This window comes from Anomaloglossus baeobatrachus, chromosome 6 (genome assembly GCF_048569485.1).
Source record: "Anomaloglossus baeobatrachus isolate aAnoBae1 chromosome 6, aAnoBae1.hap1, whole genome shotgun sequence".
NCBI lineage: Eukaryota > Metazoa > Chordata > Amphibia > Anura > Aromobatidae > Anomaloglossus > Anomaloglossus baeobatrachus.
Genome location: NC_134358.1, coordinates 581,673,336 through 581,695,798, shown reverse-complemented (window position 1 = coordinate 581,695,798; position 22,463 = coordinate 581,673,336). Strand labels below are relative to the sequence as shown.

Below are 22,463 nucleotides of genomic sequence, written 5' to 3'. Positions count from 1 at the left end.
ACTCATCTGATGACATCATTCTGGGAGGACATTGTGACCTCACGCCATCTTTATTACACATCTGATGACATCATTCTGGGAGGGCATTGTGACCTCACACCATCTTTATTACTCATCTGGTGACATCATTCTGGGAGGACATTGTGACCTCACACCATCTTTATTACTCATCTGATGACATCATTCTGGGAGGACATTGTGACCTCACACCATCTTTATTACTCATCTGGTGACATCATTCTGGGAGGGCATTGTGACCTCACACCATCTTTATTACTCATGTGGTGATATCATCATTGTGCTTTCTTGTCATGCAGGTTGGCAAAGCCATAGAGACGCAGCAGAGTTGGCCCCGTATGATGGCGTGTGGTTGAATCGCCGGCCGCCCATGTACCGCAGACGTGAGTTCAGGCTATGACTTTATCCCTTTATTACAGTATTCCAGATATTATGCTACACCCCGGTTATGTTTCAGGGGTGCTGAGGAAGCGCAGTGGCCGCAGATCCCCCAACTTTTCCCGCGTAGAACTCGAGTGCTTTGTCTCGTTAATGGACCGCTACCTGCCAGATGAGCTCCAAAGGGCAGGGGCCATATCTCTGCGCCAGCGTCGAGCCATCCTCCAGGAGATCGCCCGCTGCTTGGAGCCCATGTCTGGCTGCCTCCGCACTCCGCGCCAGCTGCTACACCGGTGGGCAGATTTCAACAACAGAGACCCCGAGCGGCTGATGGAAATAAGGATGCAGCTGCTGTATGGTGAGAACAGGGGGATGGGGGCATGGAAGTGACGGCAGGTACATGCAGTGTCACATATGTGTCCATCACACATTCTACGTGTGATACTGCGAGATGGGGGATACGGAAACAAAAAGGTCATCAATCTAGTTCTGCCCTGGAGTCTTCTCATCTGACACAGATGAAGCAGCTCAGTGATTGATCAGTATCCATTACCATTTGTTGTTACAGCCGCCAGTTGTGAGCAGAGCTGGGACTCATCAGATGTGCAGATAGCGCCCTCTCCAGGTAGGAGTGGTGACAGGTGCCCCGTGTGCATGAGCAGAGAGGTGACAGGCGCCCCGTGTGGATGAGCAGAGAGGTGACTGGCGCCCCGTGTGAATGAGCAGAGAGGTGACTGGCGCTCCGTGTGGATGAGCAGAGAGGTGACAGGCGCCCAGTGTGGATGAGCAGAGAGGTGACAGGTGCCCCGTGTGGATGAGCAGAGAGGTGACTGGCGCCCCGTGTGCATGAGCAGAGAGGTGACAGGCGCCCCGTGTGGATGAGCAGAGAGGTGACAGGCTCCCCGTGTGGATGAGCAGAGAGGTGACAGGCTCCCCGTGTGGATGAGCAGAGAGGTGACTGGCGCCCCGTGTGGATGAGCAGAGAGGTGACTGGCGCCCCGTGTGGATGAGCAGAGAGGTGACTGGCGCCCCGTGTGGATGAGCAGAGAGGTGACTGGCGCCCCGTGTGGATGAGCAGAGAGGTGACAGGCGCCCAGTGTGGATGAGCAGAGAGGTGACAGGTGCCCCGTGTGGATGAGCAGAGAGGTGACTGGCGCCCCGTGTGGATGAGCAGAGAGGTGACTGGCGCCCCGTGTGCATGAGCAGAGAGGTGACAGGCGCCCCGTGTGGATGAGCAGAGAGGTGACAGGCGCCCCGTGTGGATGAGCAGAGAGGTGACAAGCGTCCCGTGTGGATGAGCAGAGAGGTGACTGGTGCCCCGTGTGGATGAGCAGAGAGGTGACAGGCGCCTCGTGTGGATGAGCAGAGAGGTGACTGGCTTCCCGTGTGGATGAGCAGAGAGGTGACTGGCGCCCCGTGTGGATGAGCAGAGAGGTGACTGGCGCCCCGTGTGGATGAGCAGAGAGGTGACAGGCGCCCCGTGTGGATGAGCAGAGAGGTGACAGGCGCCCCGTGTGGATGAGCAGAGAGGTGACTGGTGCCCCGTGTGGATGAGCAGAGAGGTGACTGGTGCCCCGTGTGGATGAGCAGAGAGGTGACAGGTGCCCCGTGTGCATGAGCAGAGAGGTGACAGGCGCCCCGTATGGATGAGCTGAGAGGTGACAGGCGCCCCGTGTGGATGAGCAGAGAGGTGACAGGCTCCTCGTGTGGATGAGCAGAGAGGTGACAGACTCCCCGTGTGGATGAGCAGAGAGGTGACAGGCGCCCCGTGTGGATGAGCAGAGAGGTGACAGGCGCCCCGTGTGGATGAGCAGAGAGGTGACTGGCGCCCCGTGTGGATGAGCAGAGAGGTGACTGGCGCCCCGTGTGGATGAGCAGAGAGGTGACTTGCGCCCCGTGTGGATGAGCAGAGAGGTGACAGGCGCCCCGTGTGGATGAGCAGAGAGGTGACAGGCGCCCCGTGTGGATGAGCAGAGAGGTGACAGGCGCCCCGTGTGGATGAGCAGAGAGGTGACAGGGGCCCCGTGTGGATGAGCAGAGAGGTGACAGGTGCCCCGTGTGCATGAGCAGAGAGGTGACAGGCGCCCCGTGTGGATAAGCAGAGAGGTGACTGGTGCCCCGTGTGGATGAGCAGAGAGGTGACAGGCGCCCCGTGTGGATGAGCAGAGAGGTGACTGGCGCCCCGTGTGGATGAGCAGAGAGGTGACTGGCGCCCCGTGTGGATGAGCAGAGAGGTGACAGATGCCCCGTGTGGATGAGTAGAGAGGAGACAGGCGCCCCTTGTAGATGAGCAGAGAGGTGACAGGTGCCCCGTGTGGATGAGCAGAGAGGTGACAGGCGCCCCGTGTGGATGAGCAGAGACGTGACAGGCGCCCCTTGTAGATGAGCAGAGAGGTGACAGGTGCCCCGTGTGGATGAGCAGAGAGGTGACAGGCGCCCCGTGTGGATGAGTAGAGAGGTGACAGGTGCCCTGTGTGGATGAGCAGAGAGGTGACAGGCGCCCCGTGTGGATGAGCAGAGAGGTGACAGGCTCCCCGTGTGGATGAGCAGAGATGTGACAGGCTCCCCGTGTGCATGAGCAGAGAGGTGACAGGCGCCCCTTGTAGATGAGCAGAGAGGTGACAGGTGCCCCGTGTGGATGAGTAGAGAGGTGACAGGTGCCCTGTGTGGATGAGTAGAGAGGTGACTGGCGCCCCGTGTGGATGAGCAGAGAGGTGACTGGCGCCCCGTGTGGATGAGCAGAGAGGTGACTGGCGCCCCGTGTGGATGAGCAGAGAGGTGACTGGCGCCCCGTGTGGATGAGCAGAGAGGTGACTGGTGCCCCGTGTGGATGAGTAGAGAGGTGACAGGCGCCGTGTGGATGAGCAGAGTGGTGACAGGCGCCCCGTGTGGATGAGCAGAGAGGTGACTGGCTCCCCGTGTGGATGAGCAGAGAGGTGACTGGCGCCCCGTGTGGATGAGCAGAGAGGTGACTGGCGCCCCGTGTGGATGAGCAGAGAGGTGACAGGCGCCCAGTGTGGATGAGCAGAGAGGTGACAGGTGCCCCGTGTGGATGAGCAGAGAGGTGACAGGTGCCCCGTGTGAATGAGCAGAGAGGTGACAGGCTCCCCGTGTGGATGAGCAGAGAGGTGACTGGTGCCCCGTGTGGATGAGCAGAGAGGTGACTGGCGCCCCGTGTGCATGAGCAGAGAGGTGACAGGCGCCCCGTGTGGATGAGCAGAGAGGTGACAGGCGCCCCGTGTGGATGAGCAGAGAGGTGACTGGCGCCCCGTGTGGATGAGCAGAGAGGTGACAGGTGCCCCGTGTGGATGAGCAGAGAGGTGACTGGCGCCCCGTGTGGATGAGCAGAGAGGTGACAGGCGCCCCGTGTGGATGAGCAGAGAGGTGACAGGCGCCCCGTGTGGATGAGCAGAGAGGTGACAGGCGCCCCGTGTGGATGAGCAGAGAGGTGACAGGCGCCCCGTGTGGATGAGCAGAGAGGTGACTGGCGCCCCGTGTGGATGAGCAGAGAGGTGACAGGTGCCCCGTGTGCATGAGCAGAGAGGTGACAGGCTCCCCGTGTGGATGAGCAGAGAGGTGACAGGCGCCCCGTGTGGATGAGCAGAGAGGTGACTAGTGCCCCGTGTGGATGAGCAGAGAGGTGACAGGCGCCCCGTGTGGATGAGCAGAGATGTGACTGGCGCCCCGTGTGGATGAGCAGAGAGGTGACTGGCGCCCCGTGTGGATGAGTAGAGAGGTGACAGGCGCCCCGTGTGGATGAGCAGAGAGGTGACTGGCTCCCCGTGTGGATGAGCAGAGAGGTGACTGGCTCCCCGTGTGGATGAGCAGAGAGGTGACTGGTGCCCCTTGTGTATGAGCAGAGAGGTGAGTGGTGCCCCGTGTGGATGAGCAGAGAGGTGACTGGCTCCCCGTGTGGATGAGCAGAGAGGTGACTGGCGCCCCGTGTGGATGAGCAGAGAGGTGACAGTCGCCCAGTGTGGATGAGCAGAGAGGTGACAGGTGCCCCGTGTGGATGAGCAGAGAGGTGACAGGTGCCCCGTGTGGATGAGCAGAGAGGTGACTGGCGCCCCGTGTGGATGAGCAGAGAGGTGACTGGCGCCCCGTGTGGATGAGCAGAGAGGTGACTGGCGCCCCGTGTGGATGAGCAGAGAGGTGACTGGTGCCCCGTGTGGATGAGCAGAGAGGTGACTGGTGCCCCGTGTAGATGAGCAGAGAGGTGACAGGCGCCCCGTGTGGATGAGCAGAGAGGTGACAGGTGCCCCGTGTGCATGAGCAGAGAGGTGACAGGCGCCCCGTGTGGATGAGCAGAGAGGTGACAGGCACCCGTGTGGATGAGCAGAGAGGTGACTGGCGCCCCGTGTGGATGAGCAGAGAGGTGACAGGCGCCCCGTGTGGATGAGCAGAGAGGTGACTGGCGCCCCCTGTGGATGAGCAGAGAGGTGACGGGCGCCCCGTGTGGATGAGCAGAGAGGTGACAGGCGCCCCGTGTGGATGAGCAGAGAGGTGACTGGCGCACCCTGTGGATGAGCAGAGAGGTGACGGGCGCCCCGTGTGGATGAGCAGAGAGGTGACTGGCGCCCCGTGTGTATGAGCAGAGAGGTGATTGGTGCCCCGTGTGGATGAGCAGAGAGGTGACTGGCGCCCCGTGTGGATGAGCAGAGAGGTGACTGGCGCCCCATGTGGATGAGCAGAGAGGTGACTGGTGCCCCGTGTGGATGAGCAGAGAGGTGACAGGCGCCCCGTGTGGATAAGCAGAGAGGTGACTGGCGCCTCGTGGGGATGAGTAGAGAGGTGACAGGCGCCCGTGTGGATGAGCAGAAAGGTGACAGGCGCCCCGTGTGGATGAGCAGAGAGGTGACAGGCGCCCCGTGTGGATGAGCAGAGAGGTGACTGGCGCCTCGTGTGGATGAGCAGAGAGGTGACTGGCGCCCCGTGTGGATGAGCAGAGAGGTGACTGGCGCCCCGTGTGGATGAGCAGAGAGGTGACTGGCGCCCCGTGTGGATGAGCAGAGAGGTGACTGGCGCCCCGTGTGGATGAGCAGAGAGGTGACAGGCGCCCAGTGTGGATGAGCAGAGAGGTGACAGGTGCCCCGTGTGGATGAGCAGAGAGGTGACTGGCGCCCCGTGTGGATGAGCAGAGAGGTGACTGGCGCCCCGTGTGGATGAGCAGAGAGGTGACTGGTGCCCCGTGTGGATGAGTAGAGAGGTGACAGGCGCCGTGTGGATGAGCAGAGTGGTGACAGGCGCCCCGTGTGGATGAGCAGAGAGGTGACTGGCTCCCCGTGTGGATGAGCAGAGAGGTGACTGGCGCCCCGTGTGGATGAGCAGAGAGGTGACTGGCGCCCCGTGTGGATGAGCAGAGAGGTGACAGGCGCCCAGTGTGGATGAGCAGAGAGGTGACAGGTGCCCCGTGTGGATGAGCAGAGAGGTGACAGGCGCCCCGTGTGGATGAGCAGAGAGGTGACAGGCGCCCCGTGTGGATGAGCAGAGAGGTGACAGGCGCCCCGTGTGAATGAGCAGAGAGGTGACAGGTTCCCCGTGTGGATGAGCAGAGAGGTGACTGGTGCCCCGTGTGGATGAGCAGAGAGGTGACTGGCGCCCCGTGTGCATGAGCAGAGAGGTGACAGGCGCCCCGTGTGGATGAGCAGAGAGGTGACAGGCGCCCCGTGTGGATGAGCAGAGAGGTGACTGGCGCCCCGTGTGGATGAGCAGAGAGGTGACAGGTGCCCCGTGTGGATGAGCAGAGAGGTGACTGGCGCCCCGTGTGGATGAGCAGAGAGGTGACAGGCGCCCCGTGTGGATGAGCAGAGAGGTGACAGGCGCCCCGTGTGGATGAGCAGAGAGGTGACAGGCGCCCCGTGTGGATGAGCAGAGAGGTGACTGGCGCCCCGTGTGGATGAGCAGAGAGGTGACAGGTGCCCCGTGTGCATGAGCAGAGAGGTGACAGGCTCCCCGTGTGGATGAGCAGAGAGGTGACAGGCGCCCCGTGTGGATGAGCAGAGAGGTGACTAGTGCCCCGTGTGGATGAGCAGAGAGGTGACAGGCGCCCCGTGTGGATGAGCAGAGATGTGACTGGCGCCCCGTGTGGATGAGCAGAGAGGTGACTGGCGCCCCGTGTGGATGAGTAGAGAGGTGACAGGCGCCCCGTGTGGATGAGCAGAGAGGTGACTGGCTCCCCGTGTGGATGAGCAGAGAGGTGACTGGTGCCCCTTGTGTATGAGCAGAGAGGTGACTGGTGCCCCGTGTGGATGAGCAGAGAGGTGACTGGCTCCCCGTGTGGATGAGCAGAGAGGTGACTGGTGCCCCGTGTGGATGAGCAGAGAAGTGTCAGGCGCCCCGTGTGGATGAGCAGAGAGGTGACTGGCGCCCCGTGTGGATGAGCAGAGAGGTGACAGATGCCCCGTGTGGATGAGTAGAGAGGTGACAGGCGCCCCGTGTGGATGAGCAGAGAGGTGACTGGTGCCCCGTGTGGATGAGCAGAGAGGTGACTGGCGCCCCGTGTGGATGAGCAGAGAGGTGACTGGCGCCCCGTGTGGATGAGCAGAGAGGTGACTGGCGCCCCGTGTGGATGAGCAGAGAGGTGACAGGCGCCTTGTGTGGATGAGCAGAGAGGTGACTGGTGCCCCGTGTGGATGAGCAGAGAGGTGACTGGCGCCCCGTGTGGATGAGCAGAGAGGTGACTGGCGCCCCGTGTGGATGAGCAGAGAGGTGACAGGTGCCCCGTGTGGATGAGCTGAGAGGTGACAGGCGCCTTGTGTGGATGAGCAGAGAGGTGACAGGCGCCCCGTGTGGATGAGCAGAGAGGTGACTGGCTCCCCGTGTGGATGAGCAGAGTGGTGACAGACGCCCCGTGTGTATGAGCAGAGAGGTGACTGGCGCCCCGTGTGGATGAGCACAGAGGTGACAGGCTCCCCGTCTGGATGAGCAGAGAGGTGACTGGCGCCCCGTGTGGATGAGTAGAGAGGTGACAGGTGCCCTGTGTGGATGAGCAGAGAGGTGACAGGCGCCCCGTGTGGATGAGCAGAGAGGTGACAGGCTCCCCGTGTGGATGAGCAGAGAGGTGACAGGCTCCCCGTGTGGATGAGCAGAGATGTGACAGGCTCCCCGTGTGCATGAGCAGAGAGGTGACAGGCGCCCTTTGTGGATGAGCAGAGAAGTGACAGGTGCCCCGTGTGGATGAGCAGAGAGGTGACAGGCGCCCCGTGTGGATGAGCAGAGATGTGACAGGCTCCCCATGTGCATGAGCAGAGAGGTGACAGGCGCCCCTTGTGGATGAGCAGAGAGGTGACAGGTGCCCCGTGGGGATGAGCAGAGAGGTGACAGGCACCTCGTGTGGATGAGCAGAGAGGTGACAGGCTCCCCGTGTGGATGAGCAGAGAGGTGACAGGCGCCCCGTGTGGATGAGCAGAGAGGTGACTGGCGCACCCTGTGGATGAGCAGAGAGGTGACGGGCGCCCCGTGTGGATGAGCAGAGAGGTGACTGGCGCCCCGTGTGGATGAGCAGAGAGGTGATTGGTGCCCCGTGTGGATGAGCAGAGAGGTGACTGGCGCCCCGTGTGGATGAGCAGAGAGGTGACTGGCGCCCCATGTGGATGAGCAGAGAGGTGACTGGTGCCCCGTGTGGATGAGCAGAGAGGTGACAGGCGCCCCGTGTGGATAAGCAGAGAGGTGACTGGCGCCTCGTGGGGATGAGTAGAGAGGTGACAGGCGCCCGTGTGGATGAGCAGAAAGGTGACAGGCGCCCCGTGTGGATGAGCAGAGAGGTGACAGGCGCCCCGTGTGGATGAGCAGAGAGGTGACTGGCGCCTCGTGTGGATGAGCAGAGAGGTGACTGGCGCCCCGTGTGGATGAGCAGAGAGGTGACTGGCGCCCCGTGTGGATGAGCAGAGAGGTGACTGGCGCCCCGTGTGGATGAGCAGAGAGGTGACTGGCGCCCCGTGTGGATGAGCAGAGAGGTGACTGGTGCCCCGTGTGGATGAGTAGAGAGGTGACAGGCGCCGTGTGGATGAGCAGAGTGGTGACAGGCGCCCCGTGTGGATGAGCAGAGAGGTGACTGGCTCCCCGTGTGGATGAGCAGAGAGGTGACTGGCTCCCCGTGTGGATGAGCAGAGAGGTGACTGGCGCCCCGTGTGGATGAGCAGAGAGGTGACTGGCGCCCCGTGTGGATGAGCAGAGAGGTGACAGGCGCCCAGTGTGGATGAGCAGAGAGGTGACAGGTGCCCCGTGTGGATGAGCAGAGAGGTGACAGGCGCCCCGTGTGGATGAGCAGAGAGGTGACAGGCGCCCCGTGTGGATAAGCAGAGAGGTGACAGGCGCCCCGTGTGAATGAGCAGAGAGGTGACAGGCTCCCCGTGTGGATGAGCAGAGAGGTGACTGGTGCCCCGTGTGGATGAGCAGAGAGGTGACTGGCGCCCCGTGTGCATGAGCAGAGAGGTGACAGGCGCCCCGTGTGGATGAGCAGAGAGGTGACAGGCGCCCCGTGTGGATGAGCAGAGAGGTGACTGGCGCCCCGTGTGGATGAGCAGAGAGGTGACAGGTGCCCCGTGTGGATGAGCAGAGAGGTGACTGGCGCCCCGTGTGGATGAGCAGAGAGGTGACAGGCGCCCCGTGTGGATGAGCAGAGAGGTGACAGGCGCCCCGTGTGGATGAGCAGAGAGGTGACAGGCGCCCCGTGTGGATGAGCAGAGAGGTGACTGGCGCCCCGTGTGGATGAGCAGAGAGGTGACAGGTGCCCCGTGTGCATGAGCAGAGAGGTGACAGGCTCCCCGTGTGGATGAGCAGAGAGGTGACAGGCGCCCCGTGTGGATGAGCAGAGAGGTGACTAGTGCCCCGTGTGGATGAGCAGAGAGGTGACAGGCGCCCCGTGTGGATGAGCAGAGATGTGACTGGCGCCCCGTGTGGATGAGCAGAGAGGTGACTGGCGCCCCGTGTGGATGAGTAGAGAGGTGACAGGCGCCCCGTGTGGATGAGCAGAGAGGTGACTGGCTCCCCGTGTGGATGAGCAGAGAGGTGACTGGTGCCCCTTGTGTATGAGCAGAGAGGTGACTGGTGCCCCGTGTGGATGAGCAGAGAGGTGACTGGCTCCCCGTGTGGATGAGCAGAGAGGTGACTGGTGCCCCGTGTGGATGAGCAGAGAAGTGTCAGGCGCCCCGTGTGGATGAGCAGAGAGGTGACTGGCGCCCCGTGTGGATGAGCAGAGAGGTGACAGATGCCCCGTGTGGATGAGTAGAGAGGTGACAGGCGCCCCGTGTGGATGAGCAGAGAGGTGACTGGTGCCCCGTGTGGATGAGCAGAGAGGTGACTGGCGCCCCGTGTGGATGAGCAGAGAGGTGACTGGCGCCCCGTGTGGATGAGCAGAGAGGTGACTGGCGCCCCGTGTGGATGAGCAGAGAGGTGACAGGCGCCTTGTGTGGATGAGCAGAGAGGTGACTGGTGCCCCGTGTGGATGAGCAGAGAGGTGACTGGCGCCCCGTGTGGATGAGCAGAGAGGTGACTGGCGCCCCGTGTGGATGAGCAGAGAGGTGACAGGTGCCCCGTGTGGATGAGCTGAGAGGTGACAGGCGCCTTGTGTGGATGAGCAGAGAGGTGACAGGCGCCCCGTGTGGATGAGCAGAGAGGTGACTGGCTCCCCGTGTGGATGAGCAGAGTGGTGACAGACGCCCCGTGTGTATGAGCAGAGAGGTGACTGGCGCCCCGTGTGGATGAGCACAGAGGTGACAGGCTCCCCGTCTGGATGAGCAGAGAGGTGACTGGCGCCCCGTGTGGATGAGTAGAGAGGTGACAGGTGCCCTGTGTGGATGAGCAGAGAGGTGACAGGCGCCCCGTGTGGATGAGCAGAGAGGTGACAGGCTCCCCGTGTGGATGAGCAGAGAGGTGACAGGCTCCCCGTGTGGATGAGCAGAGATGTGACAGGCTCCCCGTGTGCATGAGCAGAGAGGTGACAGGCGCCCTTTGTGGATGAGCAGAGAAGTGACAGGTGCCCCGTGTGGATGAGCAGAGAGGTGACAGGCGCCCCGTGTGGATGAGCAGAGATGTGACAGGCTCCCCATGTGCATGAGCAGAGAGGTGACAGGCGCCCCTTGTGGATGAGCAGAGAGGTGACAGGTGCCCCGTGGGGATGAGCAGAGAGGTGACAGGCACCTCGTGTGGATGAACAGAGAGGTGACAGGCTCCCCGTGTGGATGAGCAGAGAGGTGACAGGCGCCCCGTGTGGATGAGCAGAGAGGTGACTGGCGCACCCTGTGGATGAGCAGAGAGGTGACGGGCGCCCCGTGTGGATGAGCAGAGAGGTGACTGGCGCCCCGTGTGGATGAGCAGAGAGGTGATTGGTGCCCCGTGTGGATGAGCAGAGAGGTGACTGGCGCCCCGTGTGGATGAGCAGAGAGGTGACTGGCGCCCCATGTGGATGAGCAGAGAGGTGACTGGTGCCCCGTGTGGATGAGCAGAGAGGTGACAGGCGCCCCGTGTGGATAAGCAGAGAGGTGACTGGCGCCTCGTGGGGATGAGTAGAGAGGTGACAGGCGCCCGTGTGGATGAGCAGAAAGGTGACAGGCGCCCCGTGTGGATGAGCAGAGAGGTGACAGGCGCCCCGTGTGGATGAGCAGAGAGGTGACTGGCGCCTCGTGTGGATGAGCAGAGAGGTGACTGGCGCCCCGTGTGGATGAGCAGAGAGGTGACTGGCGCCCCGTGTGGATGAGCAGAGAGGTGACTGGCGCCCCGTGTGGATGAGCAGAGAGGTGACTGGCGCCCCGTGTGGATGAGCAGAGAGGTGACTGGTGCCCCGTGTGGATGAGTAGAGAGGTGACAGGCGCCGTGTGGATGAGCAGAGTGGTGACAGGCGCCCCGTGTGGATGAGCAGAGAGGTGACTGGCTCCCCGTGTGGATGAGCAGAGAGGTGACTGGCGCCCCGTGTGGATGAGCAGAGAGGTGACTGGCGCCCCGTGTGGATGAGCAGAGAGGTGACAGGCGCCCAGTGTGGATGAGCAGAGAGGTGACAGGTGCCCCGTGTGGATGAGCAGAGAGGTGACAGGTGCCCCGTGTGAATGAGCAGAGAGGTGACAGGCTCCCCGTGTGGATGAGCAGAGAGGTGACTGGTGCCCCGTGTGGATGAGCAGAGAGGTGACTGGCGCCCCGTGTGCATGAGCAGAGAGGTGACAGGCGCCCCGTGTGGATGAGCAGAGAGTTGACAGGCGCCCCGTGTGGATGAGCAGAGAGGTGACTGGCGCCCCGTGTGGATGAGCAGAGAGGTGACAGGTGCCCCGTGTGGATGAGCAGAGAGGTGACTGGCGCCCCGTGTGGATGAGCAGAGAGGTGACAGGCGCCCCGTGTGGATGAGCAGAGAGGTGACAGGCGCCCCGTGTGGATGAGCAGAGAGGTGACAGGCGCCCCGTGTGGATGAGCAGAGAGGTGACTGGCGCCCCGTGTGGATGAGCAGAGAGGTGACAGGTGCCCCGTGTGCATGAGCAGAGAGGTGACAGGCTCCCCGTGTGGATGAGCAGAGAGGTGACAGGCGCCCCGTGTGGATGAGCAGAGAGGTGACTAGTGCCCCGTGTGGATGAGCAGAGAGGTGACAGGCGCCCCGTGTGGATGAGCAGAGATGTGACTGGCGCCCCGTGTGGATGAGCAGAGAGGTGACTGGCGCCCCGTGTGGATGAGTAGAGAGGTGACAGGCGCCCCGTGTGGATGAGCAGAGAGGTGACTGGCTCCCTGTGTGGATGAGCAGAGAGGTGACTGGCTCCCCGTGTGGATGAGCAGAGAGGTGACTGGTGCCCCTTGTGTATGAGCAGAGAGGTGACTGGTGCCCCGTGTGGATGAGCAGAGAGGTGACTGGCTCCCCGTGTGGATGAGCAGAGAGGTGACTGGCGCCCCGTGTGGATGAGCAGAGAGGTGACAGTCGCCCAGTGTGGATGAGCAGAGAGGTGACAGGTGCCCCGTGTGGATGAGCAGAGAGGTGACAGGTGCCCCGTGTGTATGAGCAGAGAGGTGACTGGCGCCCCGTGTGGATGAGCAGAGAGGTGACTGGCGCCCCGTGTGGATGAGCAGAGAGGTGACTGGCGCCCCGTGTGGATGAGCAGAGAGGTGACTGGTGCCCCGTGTAGATGAGCAGAGAGGTGACAGGCGCCCCGTGTGGATGAGCAGAGAGGTGACAGGTGCCCCGTGTGCATGAGCAGAGAGGTGACAGGCGCCCCGTGTGGATGAGCAGAGAGGTGACAGGCACCCGTGTGGATGAGCAGAGAGGTGACTGGCGCCCCGTGTGGATGAGCAGAGAGGTGACAGGCGCCCCGTGTGGATGAGCAGAGAGGTGACTGGCGCCCCCTGTGGATGAGCAGAGAGGTGACGGGCGCCCCGTGTGGATGAGCAGAGAGGTGACAGGCGCCCCGTGTGGATGAGCAGAGAGGTGACTGGCGCACCCTGTGGATGAGCAGAGAGGTGACGGGCGCCCCGTGTGGATGAGCAGAGAGGTGACTGGCGCCCCGTGTGGATGAGCAGAGAGGTGATTGGTGCCCCGTGTGGATGAGCAGAGAGGTGACTGGCGCCCCGTGTGGATGAGCAGAGAGGTGACTGGCGCCCCATGTGGATGAGCAGAGAGGTGACTGGTGCCCCGTGTGGATGAGCAGAGAGGTGACAGGCGCCCCGTGTGGATAAGCAGAGAGGTGACTGGCGCCTCGTGGGTATGAGTAGAGAGGTGACAGGCGCCCGTGTGGATGAGCAGAAAGGTGACAGGCGCCCCGTGTGGATGAGCAGAGAGGTGACAGGCGCCCCGTGTGGATGAGCAGAGAGGTGACTGGCGCCTTGTGTGGATGAGCAGAGAGGTGACTGGCGCCCCGTGTGGATGAGCAGAGAGGTGACTGGCGCCCCGTGTGGATGAGCAGAGAGGTGACTGGCGCCCCGTGTGGATGAGCAGAGAGGTGACTGGCGCCCCGTGTGGATGAGCAGAGAGGTGACTGGTGCCCCGTGTGGATGAGTAGAGAGGTGACAGGCGCCGTGTGGATGAGCAGAGTTGTGACAGGCGCCCCGTGTGGATGAGCAGAGAGGTGACTGGCTCCCCGTGTGGATGAGCAGAGAGGTGACTGGCGCCCCGTGTGGATGAGCAGAGAGGTGACTGGCGCCCCGTGTGGATGAGCAGAGAGGTGACAGGCGCCCAGTGTGGATGAGCAGAGAGGTGACAGGTGCCCCGTGTGGATGAGCAGAGAGGTGACAGGCGCCCCGTGTGGATGAGCAGAGAGGTGACAGGCGCCCCGTGTGGATGAGCAGAGAGGTGACAGGCGCCCCGTGTGAATGAGCAGAGAGGTGACAGGCTCCCCGTGTGGATGAGCAGAGAGGTGACTGGTGCCCCGTGTGGATGAGCAGAGAGGTGACTGGCGCCCCGTGTGCATGAGCAGAGAGGTGACAGGCGCCCCGTGTGGATGAGCAGAGAGGTGACAGGCGCCCCGTGTGGATGAGCAGAGAGGTGACTGGCGCCCCGTGTGGATGAGCAGAGAGGTGACAGGTGCCCCGTGTGGATGAGCAGAGAGGTGACTGGCGCCCCGTGTGGATGAGCAGAGAGGTGACAGGCGCCCCGTGTGGATGAGCAGAGAGGTGACAGGCGCCCCGTGTGGATGAGCAGAGAGGTGACAGGCGCCCCGTGTGGATGAGCAGAGAGGTGACTGGCGCCCCGTGTGGATGAGCAGAGAGGTGACAGGTGCCCCGTGTGCATGAGCAGAGAGGTGACAGGCTCCCCGTGTGGATGAGCAGAGAGGTGACAGGCGCCCCGTGTGGATGAGCAGAGAGGTGACTAGTGCCCCGTGTGGATGAGCAGAGAGGTGACAGGCGCCCCGTGTGGATGAGCAGAGATGTGACTGGCGCCCCGTGTGGATGAGCAGAGAGGTGACTGGCGCCCCGTGTGGATGAGTAGAGAGGTGACAGGCGCCCCGTGTGGATGAGCAGAGAGGTGACTGGCTCCCCGTGTGGATGAGCAGAGAGGTGACTGGTGCCCCTTGTGTATGAGCAGAGAGGTGACTGGTGCCCCGTGTGGATGAGCAGAGAGGTGACTGGCTCCCCGTGTGGATGAGCAGAGAGGTGACTGGTGCCCCGTGTGGATGAGCAGAGAAGTGTCAGGCGCCCCGTGTGGATGAGCAGAGAGGTGACTGGCGCCCCGTGTGGATGAGCAGAGAGGTGACAGATGCCCCGTGTGGATGAGTAGAGAGGTGACAGGCGCCCCGTGTGGATGAGCAGAGAGGTGACTGGTGCCCCGTGTGGATGAGCAGAGAGGTGACTGGCGCCCCGTGTGGATGAGCAGAGAGGTGACTGGCGCCCCGTGTGGATGAGCAGAGAGGTGACTGGCGCCCCGTGTGGATGAGCAGAGAGGTGACAGGCGCCTTGTGTGGATGAGCAGAGAGGTGACTGGTGCCCCGTGTGGATGAGCAGAGAGGTGACTGGCGCCCCGTGTGGATGAGCAGAGAGGTGACTGGCGCCCCGTGTGGATGAGCAGAGAGGTGACAGGTGCCCCGTGTGGATGAGCTGAGAGGTGACAGGCGCCTTGTGTGGATGAGCAGAGAGGTGACAGGCGCCCCGTGTGGATGAGCAGAGAGGTGACTGGCTCCCCGTGTGGATGAGCAGAGTGGTGACAGACGCCCCGTGTGTATGAGCAGAGAGGTGACTGGCGCCCCGTGTGGATGAGCACAGAGGTGACAGGCTCCCCGTCTGGATGAGCAGAGAGGTGACTGGCGCCCCGTGTGGATGAGTAGAGAGGTGACAGGTGCCCTGTGTGGATGAGCAGAGAGGTGACAGGCGCCCCGTGTGGATGAGCAGAGAGGTGACAGGCTCCCCGTGTGGATGAGCAGAGAGGTGACAGGCTCCCCGTGTGGATGAGCAGAGATGTGACAGGCTCCCCGTGTGCATGAGCAGAGAGGTGACAGGCGCCCTTTGTGGATGAGCAGAGAGGTGACAGGTGCCCCGTGTGGATGAGCAGAGAGGTGACAGGCGCCCCGTGTGGATGAGCAGAGATGTGACAGGCTCCCCATGTGCATGAGCAGAGAGGTGACAGGCGCCCCTTGTGGATGAGCAGAGAGGTGACAGGTGCCCCGTGGGGATGAGCAGAGAGGTGACAGGCGCCTCGTGTGGATGAGCAGAGAGGTGACAGGCTCCCCATGTGGATGAGCAGAGAGGTGACAGGCGCCCCGTGTGGATGAGCAGAGAGGTGACAGGCTCCCCGTGTGGATGAGCAGAGAGGTGACTGGCACCCTGTGTGGATGAGCAGAGAGGTGACAGGCGCCCCGTGTGGATGAGCAGAGAGGTGACAGGCATCCTGCTGGATGAGCAGAGAGGTGACAGGCGCCCCGTGTGGATGAGCAGAGAGGTGACAGGCGCCCCGTGTGGATGAGCAGAGAGGTGACAGGCGCCCCGTTTGGATGAGCAGAGAGGTGACAGGCGCTCCGTGTGGATGAGTAGAGAGGTGACAGATGCCCCGTGTGGATGAGCAGAGAGGTGACTGGCGCCTCGTGTGGATGAGCAGAGAGGTGACAGGCGCCCCGTGTGGATGAGCAGAGAGGTGACTGGCGCCCCGTGTGGATGAGCAGAGAGGTGACAGGCGCCCCGTGTGGATGAGCAGAGAGGTGACTGGCGCCCCGTGTGGATGAGCAGAGAGGTGACAGGTGCCCCGTGTGGATGAGCAGAGAGGTGACTGGCGCCTCGTGTGGATGAGCAGAGAGGTGACTGGCGCCCCGTGTGGATGAGCAGAGAGGTGACAGGCGCTCCGTGTGGATGAGCAGAGAGGTGACAGGCACCCGTGTGGATGAGCAGAGAGGTGACAGGCGCCCCATGTGGATGAGCAGAGAGGTGACTGGCGCACCCTGTGGATGAGCAGAGAGGTGACGGGCGCCCCGTGTGGATGAGCAGAGAGGTGACTGGCGCCCCGTGTGGATGAGCAGAGAGGTGACGGGTGCCCCGTGTGGATGAGCAGAGAGGTGACTGGCGCCCCGTGTGGATGAGCAGAGAGGTGACTGGCGCCCCATGTGGATGAGCAGAGAGTTGACTGGCGCCCCGTGTGGATGAGCAGAGAGGTGACAGGCGCCCCGTGTGGATAAGCAGAGAGGTGACTGGCGCCTCGTGTGGATGAGCAGAGAGGTGACTGGCGCCCCGTGGGGATGAGTAGAGAGGTGACAGGCGCCCCGTGTGGATGAGCAGAAAGGTGACAGGCGCCCCGTGTGGATGAGCAGAGAGGTGACAGGCGCCCCGTGTGGATGAGCAGAGAGGTGACTGGCGCCTCGTGTGGATGAGCAGAGAGGTGACTGGCGCCCCGTGTGGATGAGCAGAGAGGTGACAGGTGCCCCGTGTGGATGAGCAGAGAGGTGACAGGCGCCCCGTGTGGATGAGCAGAGAGGTGACTGGCGCCCCGTGTGGATGAGCAGAGAGGTGACAGATGCCCCGTGTGGATGAGTAGAGAGGTGACAGGCGCCCCATGTGGATGAGCAGAGAGGTGACAGGCGCCCCGTGTGGATGAGCAGAGAGGTGACTGGCGCCCCGTGTGGATGAGCAGAGAGGTGACAGGCGCCCCGTTTGGATGAGCAGAGAGGTGACTGGCGCCCCGTGTGGATGAGCAGAGAGGTGACTGGCGCCCCGTGTGGATGAGCAGAGAGGTGACAAGCGCCCCGTGTGGATGAGCAGAGAGGTGACAGGTGCCCCGTGTGGATGAGCAGAGAGGTGACTGGCGCCCCGTGTGGATGAGCAGAGAGGTGACTGGCGCCCCGTGTGCATGAGCAGAGAGGTGACTGGCGCCCCGTGTGGATGAGCAGAGAGGTGACTGGCGCCCCGTGTGCATGAGCAGAGAGGTGACAGGTGCCCCGTGTGGATGAGCAGAGAGGTGACTGGCGCCCCGTGTGGATGAGCAGAGAGGTGACAGGTGCCCCGTGTGGATGAGCAGAGAGGTGACTGGCGCCCCGTGTGGATGAGCAGAGAGGTGACTGGCGCCCCATGTGGATGAGCAGAGGTGACAGGTGCCCCGTGTGGATGAGCAGAGAGGTGACTGGCGCCCTGTGTGGATGAGCAGAGAGGTGACAGGCGCCCCGTGTGGACGAGCAGAGAGGTGACAGGTGCCCTGTGTGGATGAGCAGAGAGGTGACAGGCGCCCCGTGTGGACGAGCAGAGAGGTGACTGGCGCCCCGTGTGGATGAGCAGAGAGGTGACAGTTCTCCTCTGATTTTATCATTATCTCGTTTGACAGCAGGAAGGAGATGGAGACGGAAGATCTCTCGCCCTCTGTCATCATCATCGTCCTCCTGCTCAGAGGATGGAGATGAGAGTCTGGAGGACTCTCTGTGGGATGAGGGCCTCTCCGAGTCCTCAATTCACTATTTCCCTGTATCGCCTGACCCTCCTCTGCGGACACCATTAGTCTCCCATATCGATGCTCAGGGACACTACCTTGCCCCATCTCCGATCCCTAAATCAGGTGAGTTCTGCCGCTCTAGTCATAAAATGCTCAATCTACGCATGCCGGGGACAAACGCCAAGAAATGGCATCTTTCAACTGTTTGACAGTCTGAGTCATGTAAAGTATCCTCTTCATAGACTGCTTAGCGTATATATTGTACAGGTATTGGTGGGCATATGTTGACCGTTCAGGGGAGACTGAGAGAAAAGTAAAAACCTTATCATAGTAGAAATAATGGTGGCATGCCAATCCCATTACTCTAATAAAGTATGAGTGTATGACCCTGGTGCATGGTGGACACACATCGGAGGATCTCATGATAGAGGTGGCATCTTCTGACCCTGGTGTATGATGGACACACATCGGAGGACCTCATGATAGAGGTCACACCTTCTGACCCTGGTGTATGACGGACACAAATCGGAGGACTTCATGATGGAGGTGACAGCTGACCCTGGTGTATGATAGACACACATCCGAGGACCTCATGATGGAGGTGACATCTTTTGATCTTGATCTATGATGGACACACATCAGAGGACCTCATGATGGAGGTGACATCTTGTGACCCTGGTCTATGATGGACACACATCAGAGGTCCTCATAATGGATGTGACATTTTTTGACCCTGGTATGTGGAGGACACATCGGAGGTCCTCATGATGGAGGCTACATCTGCTTCCACTGGTCTATGAAGGACACACATCGGAGGTCTTCATGATGGAAGTGACATCTTTAGACCTTGGTGTACGATTGATACATTGGAGGTCCTGATGATGGAGAGGACACCTTCTGACCCTGATGTATGATGGGCACACATTGGACGTCCTCATGGTGGAGGTGACACCTGATTCTGGTGTATGGTGGATACACATCAAATGTCCTCATGATAGAGGTGACATCTTCTGACCCTGGTGTATGGTGGACACACTTCGAAGGTCCTCATGATGGAGGTAACACCTTCTGACCCTGGTGTATGATGGACACATATCTGAGGTTCTCAAGATGGAGGTGACATCTTCTGACCCTGGTGTATGATGCAGAGAAAAGAGAGATAAGGCGGTGCTCCTGTGTGAGTCGTTAAGGTGATTATTGATAATAAAGGTGTATGAACCCACCTAGCATTATTGTGCAGGCACTAGAGGGCAGTAGCATTATATCCAGATGCGGTACTTCTGTCAAGCCACTTTGATACTGGTGCCACACAGATAGCTGGAGCGTAGTCGCCTCCAATCTGGAGAGGGATTATGTTCACAACTGCCCGGTCCGTCACTCCTCGCCCGCACATAATCCCGTCACTGGGGCACAAAGTCCAAGAGAAGAAGACCACAGACACCCACAACCTACCGCTGCTCCAGCCGTGTCCTCCATACACAGGCCATATATCAGGATTATACGCAGCTCATATATAGGGATTATACACAACTCATATATAGGGATTATACACAGCTCATATATAGGGATTATACGCATATATAAGGATTATACTCAGCCCATATATCAGGATTATACACAGCTCATATATAGGGATTATACACATATATAAGGATTACACACAGCTCATATATAAGGATTATACGCAGCTCATGTATAGGGATTATACACATTTATAAGGATTATACACAGCTCATATATAGGGATTATACACAGCTCATATATAGGGATTATACACATATATAAGGATTATACTCAGCCCATATATCAGGATTATACACAGCTCATATATAGGGATTATACACATATATAAGGATTATACACTGCTCATATATATATAAGGATTATACGTAGCTCATATATAGGGATTATACACATTTATAAGGAATATACACAGCTCATATATAGAGATTATACACAGCTCATATATAGGGATTATACGCATATATAAGGATTATACTCAGCCCATATATCAGGATTATACACAGCTCATATATAGGGATTATACACATATATAAGGATTATACACAGCTCATATATAAGGATTATACGCAGCTCATATATAGGGATTATACACATTTATAAGGATTATACACAGCTCATATATAGGGATTATACGCAGCTCATATATACACTGTGTGCAGAATTATTAGGCAGATGAGTATTTTGATCACATGATGCTTTTTATACATGTCGTCCTACTCCAAGCTGTATATGTGAGAGCCAACTACCAATGAAGTAAATCCGGTGATGTGCATCTCTGTAATGAGGAGGGGTGCGGTGTAATGACACAACACCCTATATAAGGGGGGCTTCATTATTAGGCAACTTCCTTTCCTTTGGAAAAATGGGTCAGAAGAGAGATTTGACGGGCTCTGAAAAGTCCACAATTGTGAGATGTCGTGCAGAGGGATGCAGAGTCTTGAAATTGCCAAACTTTTGAAGCGTGATCACCGAACAATCAAGCGTTTCATGGCAAATAGCCAACAGGGTCGCAAGAAGCGCGCTGGGCAAAAAAGGCGCAAAATAACTGCCCATGAATTGAGGAAAATCAAGCGTGAAGCAGCCAAGATGCCATTTGCCTCCAGTTTGTCCATATTTCAGAGCCGCAACGTTACTGGAGTATCAGAAAGCACAAGGTGTGCCATACTCAGGGACAGGCCAAGGTAAGGAAGGCCGAAAACCACCACCTCTGACCAAGAAACAGAAGATAAAACCTCAAGACTGGGCCAAGAAATATCTGAAGACTGATTCTTCACAGGTTTTATGGATGATGAGATGAGAGTGACTCTTGATGGGCAGATGGATGGGCCAGAGGCTGGATCAGTAAAGGGCAGAGAGCTCCACTCCGGCTCAGACGCCAGCAAGGTGGAGGTGGGCACTGGTATGGGCTGGGATCATCAAAGATCAACTTGTGGGACCTTTTCGGGTTGAGGATGGAGTGAAGCTCTGTCACTTCTACCTTCTTGTGTTTTGATGAGAATGCACTATATACTGTTGACTGCTGGTTACCCAATAAAGTCTCACCAATGTGTGGTTCCCTCACCCTGTGTTGTCTGTAGTGTTCTGCGCACGGGGAAGGAGTGCGAGCGTTCAGTGGGATGAGCCCTGGTCTGTGTATCTTTCTGAAGACAGCCAGGCCAGAGAAGCCACTGACCCTCGCTTCTCCACAGGAGAGCACCCGCTGACCCTCGCGTCTCCACAGGAGAGCACCCACTGACCCTCGCGTCTCCACAGGAGAGCACCCGCTGACCCTCGCGTCTCCACAGGAGAGCACCCGCTGACCCTCGCGTCTCCACAGGAGAGCACCCACTGACCCTCGCGTCTCCACAGGAGAGCACCCGCTGACCCTCGCGTCTCCACAGGAGAGCACCCACTGACCCTCGCGTCTCCACAGGAGAGCACCCGCTGACCCTCGCGTCTCCACAGGAGAGCACCCGCTGAACCTCGCGTCTCCACAGGAGAGCACCCACTGACCCTCGCGTCTCCACAGGAGAGCACCCACTGACCCTCGTGTCTCCACAGGAGAGCGCCCGCTGACCCTCGCGTCTCCACAGGAGAGCACCCACTGACCCTCGCGTCTCCACAGGAGAGCACCCGCTGACCCTCACGTCTCTACAGGAGAGCACAGGAGAGCACCCGCTGACCCTCGTGTCTCCACAGGAGAGCGCCCGCTGACCCTCACGTCTCCACAGGAGAGCACAGGAGAGCACCCGCTGACCCTCGGCGTCTCCACAGGAGAGCGCCCGCTGACCCTCACGTCTCCACAGGAGAGCACCCGCTGACCCTCGTGTCTCCACAGGAGAGCGCCCGCTGACCCTCACGTCTCCACAGGAGAGCACCCGCTGACCCTCGCATCTCCACAGGAGAGCGCCCGCTGACCCTCACGTCTCCACAGGAGACACAGGAGAGCACCCGCTGACCCTCGGCGTCTCCACAGGAGAGCGCCCGCTGACCCTCATGTCTCCACAGGAGAGCACCCCCTTACGCTCGTGTCTCCACAGGAGAGCACCCGCTGACCCTCGCATCTCCACAGAAGAGCGCCTGCTGACCCTCACATCTCCACAGGAGAGCGCCCGCTGACCCTCACATCTCCACAGGAGAGCACCCGCTGACCCTCGTGTCTCCACAGGAGAGCGCCCGCTGACCCTCGTGTCTCCACAGGAGAGCGCCCGCTGACCCTCGTGTCTCCACAGGAGAGCGCCCGCTGACCCTCGTGTCTCCACAGGAGAGCACCCGCTGACCCTCGTGTCTCCACAGGAGAGCACCCGCTGACCCTCACGTCTCCACAGGAGAGCGCCCGCTGACCCTCACGTCTCCACAGGAGACACAGGAGAGCACCCGCTGACCCTCGGCGTCTCCACAGGAGAGCTCCCGCTGACCCTCACGTCTCCACAGGAGAGCACCCGCTGACCCTCGTGTCTCCACAGGAGAGCACCCCCTTACGCTCGTGTCTCCACAGGAGAGCACCCCCTTACGCTCGTGTCTCCACAGGAGAGCACCCACTGACCCTCATGTCTCTACAGGAGAGCACCCACTGACCCTCATGTCTCCACAGGAGAGCACCAGCTTACCCTCACGTCTCCACAGGAGAGCACTCACTGACCCTCGTGTTTCCACCACTGGTGGTGACTCGCCCACCCCAGGGCTGTGGGACACCCGGTGCCGGGCCGGACTAGTCCGGGGGTCGTCAGTGGTGGTGGGGCCCGACTCCGTGGCTCTG

The 22,463-nt window shown here is 60.3% G+C and overlaps 1 protein-coding gene across 4 annotated transcripts in view; it reads left to right on the top strand.

Moving 5' to 3' along the window:
- The first annotated feature begins 313 nt into the window (after nucleotides 1-313).
- Nucleotides 314-22,463, top strand: part of LOC142243730 (uncharacterized) — a 1,240,762-nt gene continuing 1,218,612 nt past the window's right edge. For 3 of the 4 annotated variants that reach the window (XM_075315929.1, XM_075315931.1, XM_075315927.1), the window contains exons 1-4: nucleotides 314-401; nucleotides 476-754; nucleotides 965-1,021; nucleotides 17,597-17,824. In XM_075315929.1, the coding sequence (XP_075172044.1) occupies nucleotides 17,780-17,824 (45 nt within the window). In that variant the 5' untranslated portion in view covers nucleotides 314-401; nucleotides 476-754; nucleotides 965-1,021; nucleotides 17,597-17,779. The remainder of the gene's footprint in view (nucleotides 402-475; nucleotides 755-964; nucleotides 1,022-17,596; nucleotides 17,825-22,463) is intronic. The other variant, XM_075315928.1, reaches the window with a different exon arrangement.